Source organism: Pogona vitticeps, chromosome 1, assembly GCF_051106095.1.
Source record: "Pogona vitticeps strain Pit_001003342236 chromosome 1, PviZW2.1, whole genome shotgun sequence".
NCBI classification, from domain to species: domain Eukaryota; kingdom Metazoa; phylum Chordata; class Lepidosauria; order Squamata; family Agamidae; genus Pogona; species Pogona vitticeps.
In genome coordinates this window covers 154008128-154020127 of record NC_135783.1, presented here as the reverse complement: position 1 = coordinate 154020127, position 12000 = coordinate 154008128, and the positions used below count along the sequence as shown (strand labels likewise).

General features: G+C 35.3%; 3 protein-coding genes across 5 annotated transcripts in view; 1 reads left to right on the top strand and 2 right to left on the bottom strand.

Moving 5' to 3' along the window:
• The window catches only part of MACROD2 (mono-ADP ribosylhydrolase 2), a 1236456-nt gene that overhangs the window by 1127573 nt on the left and 96883 nt on the right, over nucleotides 1-12000 (bottom strand). The window lies entirely within an intron of this gene.
• The window catches only part of LOC144588161 (uncharacterized), a 396092-nt gene that overhangs the window by 343794 nt on the left and 40298 nt on the right, over nucleotides 1-12000 (bottom strand). The window lies entirely within an intron of this gene.
• The window catches only part of FLRT3 (fibronectin leucine rich transmembrane protein 3), a 65432-nt gene that overhangs the window by 25804 nt on the left and 27628 nt on the right, over nucleotides 1-12000 (top strand). The window contains exons 2-3 of the mRNA XM_020801246.3: nucleotides 6213-6970; nucleotides 8644-12000. The exon at nucleotides 8644-12000 is cut by the window's right edge and continues 27628 nt beyond it. Coding sequence (XP_020656905.1) covers nucleotides 8696-10645 — 1950 coding nt within the window. The 5' untranslated portion in view covers nucleotides 6213-6970; nucleotides 8644-8695 and the 3' untranslated portion in view covers nucleotides 10646-12000. The remainder of the gene's footprint in view (nucleotides 1-6212; nucleotides 6971-8643) is intronic.

Here is a 12000-nt window from a genome sequence, read left to right as displayed (position 1 = left end):
TCTATGACAGTTGGAGAAGTCAATATTAATAATTTATCTGCCTATATCCCATTTAGACTAAGAAAAGTTCCTCGCAGAGTATATTTGGCCTAATAAGCATAATTCTATATGGTATAATCTTATACTATGGCTGCTTCATCTTCATGAATATGACTACTGTATTTCTGTTTCTCTGCAGTGCTTGTCAGCTTAGATCTGTCCAATTGTTATGCTTTGCAGAAGGCAATAAGGTCAATTATTGTATTAAAATCATCAGAAAGTATTGCCCACGTTACTTTATATGAAGTTGCCAATTATTACTTTAGATCCAGAAGTTAAAAATCAATATGCAATTTAAGATTTGAACTACATGAGTGATGTGAACTGTAACTTTGTTATAGGTGGAACCATTACATTTAGAAAGTTGACAGAAGTGAAGCAAATAAGGTTTAGTGGCATGTACAGAACTATATGAACATGGGTAATTGCTTAATTGATTTTAGAAAAATATTAGCAGGGAGGTTGCTTTATTAATTTTTTAAAAAATATTAATAGAAATGGAATTACCATGTGCACGATTAAGCCCTTTCATCAAGTTGATATAATCAATTAATATTAATTACAAAATCTCTACACAATTAAAACACTTTCATAAAAATTATGATGGAAGAACCATGGATTTCATACTTGTTTTCAATAGTTCAAAAACATCCTTTTATAATACAGGAGAAGTTTAATTGACATTTGAGGTCTATCAGAAACCTGGCAGATTATTTGTTACTTTTAGCTCCATTCCTATGTGACACTGTGCCCTCAAGTTTTCAGGAACCTTTATCTAAATGAAAAACTCAATGGGTTTAAAGACAGCTATTCCGTGTATCATTACATTTTTCTTATCACTGCTTATTTACCCTTGACTAAAGATGAAATGCAGTATAATTTAACATGATTTGCCCTTCCAACATGCCAGACACCAGATTCAAGAGCATAGGATTCATAGAATCAGTACATTTTGCTGAAAGAGGATTTTCTACCTTTTTAAATTTCAGGATTTCCCTTTAAAATCTCCTTCCACTTAAAGCTTCCAGCTCCACCCACCTCCAGTTTTATGTATTTACCTTTCCCCCTAAGGAAATGTGGCTAGATTCTGACTCCCAACATTATATGTTTATTCAGAAGCTCCACACACACATACACACACACCGATCGATCGATCGATCGATCGATCTATCTATCTATCTATCTATCTATCTATCTATCTATCTATCTATCTATCTATCTATCTATCTATCTATCTATCTATCTATCTATCTATCTATCTATCTATCTATCTATCTATCTATCTATCTATCTATCTATCTATCTATCTATCTATCTATCTATCTATCTATCTCTTAATTTTGGAGCTGATTCTTTCTGGAAAAGAATAACAGATACCATTATAAGAAATTCTTTTTTCCAATGTGAATTCCCACCCCTTTGAAATAATCAAGTCTTCTCCCACCAGAAACTAGGCAGCAACCTTAAAAAAAACAGGCTTGCAGTCAGCGTAAAGACGTTTCTTGCAGTGTGTGCTACCCCCCAGTGGGCAGAATGTCTCTGCTAAAGTCACAATAATTTTAGCCTTCTAAAAACAGAGCTGCCTTAAATGAAGAAGAACTCATGGCTTTATACTGTATTTTTACATTAAAATGTGTAAGATAAACAATCTTTAATTTTAGAGCATACAGAGAAGATAATTTGTTTAAAACAACCAATGTATCTTTTCAGTGTACAGCAAAATCCCAACACTTATTCTAAGAATCCCACACACTGGTTATTCAAACAGAAATATGTGTTTTGGATCAAAATCTAAGTAAGTTAACTACATATAAACACACTGCAAGTTTCAAACTGGGGTTATTAAAACATATTTTCCAAAATCAGCAACAGTATACATAAATGACCTCATAAATTGTTTACTATAGCTACTACTCCAGCAAAATATATCAAAGCAAAGCTTGGTGAAACTTTCAAGGATCACAACCATTGTTTTTAACTGTAGCTAAGATAGTTTTACAACTTTTCCAAGATAATCAGAAGGCCACAGATGACAAAGGCTGCAAGTAAGCTACTTGGAAGTCAGGCCCACTGAACTCAGAGAGATGTACTTCTGAAGGACAGAATTATACTGTAAGGCTGCAGAACAAAGTTTAGTGATCTGCAAATAAGCCCCTCTGAAACGCATATGCCTGCATTGTGAACAAAGATAAAAAGGGGTTGGTCAGATCGTGAGTTTTCCAGGAGTACAAAGAGCTATTTTTGGTGCCCTTCTTCAATGTGTGAACAAATTACAATTTAGCATTTAACCAGATGTTTGTGATTTCCATTGATGGGGGCCGGAGAAGAGAGACCAGATTTTTAAAATAATAGTTTAAAAGATCATCAATATATTCATCTGGCTTCTTTCTGGATCAGAGTTACATTTGCACTGAAACCTATAATTATCTTTATTCTCTACCAAAGTATCAGTGTAGTTCATATATGCTGCAAAAAAAGAGAAAAGAATCAAGCTTACTTTTTCTTTTCAGCATGACTAAGGTGATGTACCAAATTAAGCTGGCTTTGTTCACTATAACTTTAATATAAACCATATGAGAAAACTGTTTACTTCCCTGTTCATGATTTATAAAATTAACTTATCAAGGGAAAATGGAAAGCATGCCTAAATATTTTGAAAATTGAGTATTTCAGTGGGATACAATTGTGAAATCAATTATTTCTGTAACTCAAAAAACATGTTACTGAATGAAGAATTAAAAATAAGGTTGAGTAGATCCCTTCTCAACAAAGCCTGACATTCTTTAGCTCCCAGGAAGATTTTTTAAAAGCTTCTTCTGCTTGACTAACATTAAACAAAAGGATGGGGCACCTTCCTGAAATACTACACTCCTGAAAATTGTAGCTACTAGACAGGGTGCTTAGAAAGCATTTTGCTGTCACTATTAACTAGCCCTGAGTAGCGCACTTAAGAAAACAATGTTATACACTTTGCTTTCAATTCAGCTGAGTCATGTTTAACCAAAATAACTTTGTGTAGTTTTAAAATAGCAGCCAAAGACTACTTAAGATTGTAGGATGGCTGATAAAAATCCATGCAGTAATCTCAACACACTGGCTTTCTTCAGAGATAAATCAAACTGGCTATGCAAAACCAAAATTGCTGAACGATCACTTTCTTACAGCAAAGCAGAATTAATTCTGCTTGTCATCCTGATGACATTTATAGCCTGAAGAGATATATTTCAAACTATAAAACACTGCTGTGGACAGATGTTAGTATGAAACTGGTCTTTCACACCAGTGTCTCTTCAGTGAGTACACATGATTGCAAACTCTTATTACTCTCAATTTTTGTAAGTACAGGATAAGAACAAGTAGCATGTAATGAGAGTTTGTATTGCTAAATAGGATTCCCTGCCCATTACATTTTTAAAATCAAAGGACATAACAGAAAATATAGAGCAAAAGACTCCTTTGAATAGCTTCATCACTTGTACAGTGATGAAACTAAAAGGAGTTCATATCATGTTTACGTACTTACCTAACATGATTGAACAAAGAAATTGCACCAGCCAGGTATAGGAACTTCGGTCTTTTTCAGTCTCTATGTGTGAGCCATATAGACCACAAAGAGATATTTAGAAACGAAAACTAAAAGAAATACTTGTGAATCAGGATTTCTTCCATTTTCTTCTTGTTTTGTTCAAAATTAATGTTCTCTTTGAAAACCATGGGTCCATGAAGTTCCTAACTTGCTCTTGTGAAAATCTGGCCACAGTGTCTTTTAACAGTGGGGGACATTTTTCTTTTCATCCCAGCAAACTCAGCTATAATGACTTGGTGCCAGGGAATATGTAAGGACTGTTGGAGAAAAAGGCAAGGTTGAGCTAGGCAGCAGGATTCCCTTCTGTGTAGACAGATCACTGCTACCTTTATTATGCAAACACAATGTTTTCAACTCTCATTTGAAAAATAAAAGGGAAGTGCAAGATATCAAACAAAATAAAAACTAAAGAAAACTGTTCTTACTTCCAACTGAAAGAAAGAGCAGGGAAGAGAAGCTTAATCCACTTTTTTAAAAAAAGCCTCCCCCCCCCCTCCATTGGTACCCACTTTATTTTATCCTTTTGTTTTGATGTAATTTTGAGAGAAGGGATTTATAAAACCCAAGAACATAATGAGATTTAGTGCTTTAGTTTTAATCCAACATTGCTGCTCTTACAATAGGGGCAATAAATGAGGGTTTGAATATCAAATGGCGCAAAAGGGAAGGATTTTAAGCATCTGTGGAATGAAATAACATTCTCTGCTCTCAGGAAGAAGTGTGGTGCTCTCTTTGACTAAAGCAAGGCATTCAAATGTTCTATATGATCAATTCTACTTTAACATCTAATGTGCCCAAGAAGAGTGGTAATTAAAATTGACTGTTTAAACTAATAACTTAGGTAGTTCAACTTTTTATTCTTACGGACGTCTTAAGAATACCACTAAATGAATTACTCTTTCCTACTCTCTTTGAAATTTCCTTTTCTCTTAACCAAACTTATTACGAAGGTCAATAGTATGTTTCTCTCTCTACAGCGATTAACCAAATTGATGAAAACCTTCCAAAAAAGATTGTAAACTTTAGAAGTTCGTGATTTGCTCAACAGAACAGCTGAGCAAATAAGGCAACTTGTTAATTACCAGGCAATAATCTGCTAGTTATTTGTCAGGCTTTACGATTAACTTTCACTTCATCTAAAGGTAGCTATGCTAAGCATGTCAATCATTCCTTTCCCATTATCTTAAAACAATCTGTCTCAATAGCATCTGCTAAATTTATTTAAATTTTAAAAATCTGCTTTGAATACATATTTCTATAACTGTGAAAGAGTAAAATAAGCAGATACTAGAATTAACAGCAAACATTACGTAAACCTTCTCATCATAATCTAAACAGTTTACATACATTTTGCACAAACACTATTTTCTATCAACTACAATTATACTTTTGTCCCTATATGCAGCTCACATCTATTAGTTCACAGATGTTTTGGATACATATGAAATACTGATGATGTAAAACTATGGTTCCTAACCTTGGGTCCCCAGATGTTCTTGGCCTAAAATTCCCAGAAGCCTTCGCCACTAGCTGGGAGGGCCAGAATTTCTGCAAGTGAGTTTGTTTTATTTATAGGCCATCTTTCTCCCAAAAAGGCCACCCAAGGTGAGTAAGCACTGATCTAAAACACCCAGTGGATATTATGGTAACTTATTTATGAATATCAGAATGCTGAGTGATCCGAAATACATGCACTCAATGACAAGTCCTCTTGTGTTCTGTGAGGCTCATACCATAGTCAGTGAGTTCAGGATTGTAATCTAAATCAAATTTGGAGAGTTGAGAAGAGAAAGCTACTTGCCTGCAGACAGAGTAACAATTTAAAAATGTTTTCACAGCAGGACATCACTCCGGTGTTAGTTTTTATGCACAAACACACAAAATTAATTATCTGAAGTGCCAAAACAAAAGATACTTCAACAAAAGCATGTCTAATAAACAGAGGCACATTCCATGTACAGCAAAAAAAACTGAGAACATGGGTCAAAAAATTCTTTTTACAAAGAATTAAAAAATATGGCCTCATTTTCAAATCCAATTCAGCAGTTAGAATTTTTAGCCCTAAAATTATCTGACTCTTCTATAGAGGACTAGCTTTCTAAGGAATTCTGAATCACAGTCACAAAAGTAAGAATATTTGTTCAGCAGACCAAATCATTATACTATGCATACGTTACTGAGCAAAACTTGGTTATTTTGCAGTTTAATTGCTATGTTGTTTCTTAAAAGCTGAAAACCACCAGCACTAGGGAATGCATCCCATCAAAGGAATCTATGCCCTGGTTTGTAATGCAAAGAGTCATGTCCTGTATTTGCAACACAGTTTCTCTTTGGTCTGTTGATCAAAGATGACAGATTTTCAGTACTGTTTTGTTTGGACTGATTTCATGCAGTAGTTGAAGCTAATAAAAAAGTTTGCCTGATTTTAAAAATATCACATTTTTGCTTATATATTGTTTCTATAAAGATGCTTCTTTAGAACATAACTGCTAAGTCAAGGAAAGTATGCACAAGATCATTCTTCATCCTTTTTTCTTGATAATGATTATTGTTCTTCTTCTTCTTCTTTGTTTGCTTGCTTTCAAAGGCAATGACTGAATGAAATTTCAGAAAGGAACGCCTGTCCCGGTATTAGCATGTTTCTGTTTCTTCAAGAAGAGATGACACTAAGTTAAATTAAACACAGCTAAAAACAACTGAGTGCCTGAATTTGAACACAGAATGAGAAAATATTCAGAGCTTGAAAATCTGATCAAGCACTAAATGAATGGTTCAACGCAGCAGGCATGGATTTATCAGGCCACATCTGCTGTTCAAAGTTCATAGTTGGATGATTCCAGAGAGAGGGGGAAAGTCTCTGTCCTCATTCTACTGAAGAAGCCATGATAATCCAAGATTTAGAATCATCAAAGGTTTTGAACACATGAAGCTGAAGCCACCATCTCTAACCACACTATATAAAAGAGCGTCTAAGAATTACAAGGAGAGCAATTTTTGTAAAGGGTATTAAACGAAAACAAAAGAGGTTCTTCACACAGAGACTTGGGGGGGAAAAAGACAGTACCCTTTCTTCTTCAAAGTCTCCTTCCTGTGGAGAAACAGGAGCCTGAAGCTTTTATCCTCAACAACTTGATGTGTTTATGTATCATGACAAAACTTTACAGGAATATTCAATGAATAAAGTGGAACTCCCAGGGAAAAATATAATTTAAGCTGCTACTGTGGAAAAAGTACAGCAACATGAACTAAACTATAAAATTCCTGTCAAGTCAACTGGTTTCAGGAAAACTGTATACCCCCTCCATTTTAAGAAGCACAAAAGGTTCCTTCACATCTTTAGATAAGGTAAGATTATGTATGTAATGCATTAATCTAATGTTTTGTTTTGCCAACTAAAACAATAAAATGTAGAAAATAATGAGAGAAAACTGTAGCAATTTACTATTCTCTAAAGGAATGAAAGAGCCAAACATGAAAAGCTAACAGCACTTCTGGCTTACAGAGTGCTGAAGCAAGTCCTGTCAGTGCAGCCCAGTTTCAAAACTGCATAAATAATAAAGACAGGAAGTTTAATGTAAAAGCCAGAGAAAAAGTCACATCAAACATATAAAGCCTCAAAAGGAAGACAGAATATCAGGTACCAAGAATACCAGTACAGTATGTTTATTAAGTTATCCCTTGCAATTATCTCTGTCTTTTTCTCTGTCTTGTTTGAATCAAAAACCATTATATATTTTTAAACAACTACTTCTACATTTTAACTTTATGGGGGTGGGGGAACAACAGAAAAAAATCATTAATTATAATATAACATACAAGAAATATTCTATTATTTATTTTGTCTGACCAGAATCCAGTGGGGTACAATACTGGTTCATGAATTGCATCCAAGGCGAAAATGAATTGAAACAAATCTAATTTAAGAAGTCCAATTCCTTAATTCTACTTTCAACTGAGCAGTTTGCACTGGTGAACTTACTTCATCAATGTTCATCACAATTATACCATACAATCTCTAATCATACACCCAGTATTTGCTTTAGAAAATCAGTGATTCAGGCCACTGACCCATTAACAACCTACATATCAAATAAGGGAGGGCTGCCACATGTAACTGAGTTTTAATAGCATCAAGTACTAATATTTAGAGAAAAATGGGAAATCTGTAGTCTTATAATGTAAGTACGTCATAATTTTGAGGTCTCAGCTCCAATACTGTACAAATAACTGTGTTGTCAACTACATACATGCAACAGGCTTCTGAAGCTTTTCTTTCTGAAAAGAAGGTTGTCACTGCAGCCAAACTAATTTCAGAAATAGGTTCTGACACAGCTATTAAGGGAAGGGGAGGAGAGGGAAGGGAAGGGAAGACAAACAAAGCAAAGCAAGGAAAGCCCCTCAGATATGCCTAAAAGAATCTTTTGATTGTGGCATTACAATGCTTGAAATTAGGCCAAGAATGAAATCTGAGGGGAAGGGGAAAGGGGAATCTTAACTCTCATATAAATAAAGGTGTAAATCAGTCTGTGGGTACTGTTAGACAAAGGACTCCCTCTGTTTATAACTGTAAAAAAGGTGTGCAGCTCTACCATTGTATTTCCTTATTTCACTTTTTCTATTTAAAAAAATGAAAAGGTTGAGATATGGGACAAACCAGTGGAAAACCTGGGAGGGCTACAAAAAGGCAACAGCATCCAGGTTGCATATAAGCTTGTACGATTGAAACTGCAGTTGAACAAATACAGGCCTCATTTGGAAGCACCCTAAGAGTCAAAACTACGTGACCATGGAGAATATATGAACAAAACCCAATGTAACTGCAAATTCATAGAAGTCAAAACATTTTGGGAAACAATTCCATTCACATGTATCAAAGAGTATACCCCATGTAACATGTTGGTACTTATTTCCAAATAAACATATACAAGATTGCACAGTTAATTATGGTATTTTATTATTATTTCAAATTAGTACTGTACCTCTATGTTTTACTATTAATCTGTTTTTTTTCCTCCTAGATTGCTGAAAGCCAAACTCTAGCCTGCGTACAAACATCATTGCAACTTGACCATGATCACTGTAACCTGGAACTTCATTCTAATTTGGACAAAGATAGGGCTGTTGCTCAAAATGGCACCTCATTTTATCAGTGCCAAATCATGCCCTTCAGTGTGCCGTTGTGATGCAGGATTCATTTACTGCAATGATCGTGATCTCACATCAATTCCTACAGGGATTCCAGAGGATGCTACAACCCTTTACCTTCAGAACAATCAAATTAACAATGCTGGAATTCCTTCAGACCTAAAAACCTTGATCAAAGTTGAGAGAATTTATTTATACCACAACAGTTTGGATGAATTCCCTATCAATCTCCCGAAGTATGTCAAAGAACTACATTTGCAAGAAAATAACATAAGGACAATTACTTATGACTCACTTTCACAAATTCCTTATCTGGAAGAACTGCATTTGGATGATAATTCTGTTTCTGCAGTTAGTATTGAAGATGGAGCCTTCCAGGATAATATCTATCTCAGACTTCTTTTTCTTTCTCGAAATCACCTTAGCACCATTCCCTGGGGCCTTCCTAAAACAATAGAAGAGCTGCGCTTGGATGATAATCGTATTTCCACAATTTCGGAGCTGTCCCTTCAAGACCTTACAAATCTAAAACGCCTAGTTTTAGATGGAAATCTCTTAAGCAATCATGGATTAGGAGACAAAGTCTTCATGAACCTAGTCAATTTAACAGAACTCTCATTGGTCCGTAATTCCCTTACAGCAGCACCAATAAATTTGCCAGGCACAAACCTGAGAAAGCTTTATCTGCAAGAAAACCATATAAATCATGTACCACCTAATGCATTTGCATACCTACGGCAGTTGTATCGATTAGATATGTCAAACAACAATCTCAGCAATTTACCTCAGGGTGTCTTTGATGACCTGGACAATATAACCCAACTGTTTCTTCGTAACAACCCTTGGCGGTGTGGGTGCAAAATGAAATGGGTTCGTGACTGGTTACAGACACTGCCACTCAGAGTAAATGTACGTGGACTGATGTGTCAGGCACCAGAAAAAGTGCGTGGGATGGCTATCAAAGACCTCAGTGCAGAACTATTTGACTGCAAGAATGATGATATTGTAAGTACTGTCCAAATTACTGCTTCAGTACCAAACACTTTATACCCTGTGCAAGGACACTGGCCAGTTTCTGTGACCAAATCACCTGAAATTAAGACTCCAAATCCACATAAAAACTACAGAACAACAGCTACCCCAGTACAGGAAATCATTACCATTACGGTAAAATCTGTAAGCACTGAGACTATTCATATTTCTTGGAAAGTTGCACTACCCATGACTGCTTTAAGACTCAGCTGGCTCAAAATGGGTCACAGTCCTGCCTTTGGATCTATAACTGAAACAATTGTTACCGGAGACCGGAATGACTATCTGCTTACAGCACTTGAGCCAGATTCACCATATCGTGTATGCATGGTTCCTATGGAAACCACTAACATTTATGTGTCTGATGAAACACCTGTTTGTATAGAGACTGAAACTGCACCCCTTAAAATGTACAACCCCACGACAACCCTAAATCATGAACAAGAGAAAGAACCTTACAAAAATTCAAACTTGCCCTTAGCTGCCATCATAGGAGGTGCAGTGGCACTAGTAGCTATAGCACTGCTTGCTTTAGTCTGCTGGTATGTCCATAGGAATGGCTCCTTGTTCTCCAGAAACTGTACATATAGCAAAGGACGGAGGAGAAAAGATGATTATGCTGAAGCTGGAACTAAGAAGGACAATTCTATCTTAGAAATCAGAGAGACTTCGTTTCAGATGATCTCTTTGAACAATGAACAAGTGTCCAAGGAGGAGTTTGTAATACATACCATATTCCCACCTAATGGAATGAATCTGTATAAAAACAACCACAGCGAAAGCAGTAGTAACAGAAGCTACAGAGACAGCGGTATACCGGATTCAGATCACTCACATTCATGATACTAAGAGGAATAAAAGACCTTGGGACGGTTGATATTTTTTCTCACAAAGAAAGGCAATTTTAAATGTTGCCGGCCTACTGAAGAACACTGGATTAAAAGACTGAATAAGCAATGTATTGTACATTTGCCATATAATTTATATTTAAGAACTTTTTATTAAAAGTTTCAAATTTCAGGTGACTGCTGCGATTAATGTAGCAAGGATGTCTGAAAACAATTCTATATTTTAGTATTTTTTAGTAATTTGTACTGTATTTTCCTTGCTAATATTGAAATTACAGACCATTTAACTTTTGTGTTCTGCTGAGTACAATGACTTGTTGACTGTGAAAGTGAATTTTCTTGCTGTGTTGAACAATCAGGACTTTGCATACGTTTGAGATCCTTGTGAGTATAAGCACAGGCCATGTTCACTTTGGTATTCACAGAAGGTTAAATCTGGCAAACTGACAGTATTCAGAAGCGGCTGCAAAATGAATCAAAATACAATCCTGGGTACATTAAACAATGTATTAATGTAAAACAAAAAAAGTTTAATAAGTCAAATGTGAAAAGTAGTGGGCAATTCTATAATCAATAAAATGATTGTTAGGGCCTGCCATAAATGGTTGAAATTTAGATATGGCAGTTGAAATAAAAACAGAAGTACACATTGCTATATAGAATCAGATATGACCCTGTAAACAAGAAAGAGTGCTCTATTTCTAGTTACTAAATCTTCCATTCTAGTCTTGGGGAACAAAAGATTTAAAAAATCTATGTCTTCTTAAACATGCAAGTATCAAAAAAATAAAACTTATTGTATACACTAAAGGACAGCTTATACAATGGATACAAACAGGGTTTATGAAAAATACTGCTAAAGCATACACTGAATATGCAAAGAACTATCATATATACTATATACATTTCAACTGCCATCAAGAATATTGCCCATTACTGTCACAGTTATTTGGAAATTACATTAATAAACATGCAAGTGAAGATATTTTGATCTGGCTTTCTACTTAGTTGTGACCTATTTAATGCTTAATACCCAAGACAATTTGTTGCCATAACTATTCCCCACCCCCAAATGAAACCAAAGTGCATTGTATGCCCTTTGGCCAGACTTGTATGTGCCTTTATCTAAAGTGACACATGTTCCACTTTTAACTGGGAACAAAGTTTTCACACACATACACTTAATCATGGAAAGATATTGGTCTCAATGCTGAATAAAATATAAAAAAGTACAGAAAGTAAGTGCTCTTTTTATCCTCTGTATATAAATTAAAATGTGTTGCATAATGGATTATGTTCAAGTTCTCTCTTTCCGCACCATACCCACCAGAGAGAAAGTCAGGGCAACAA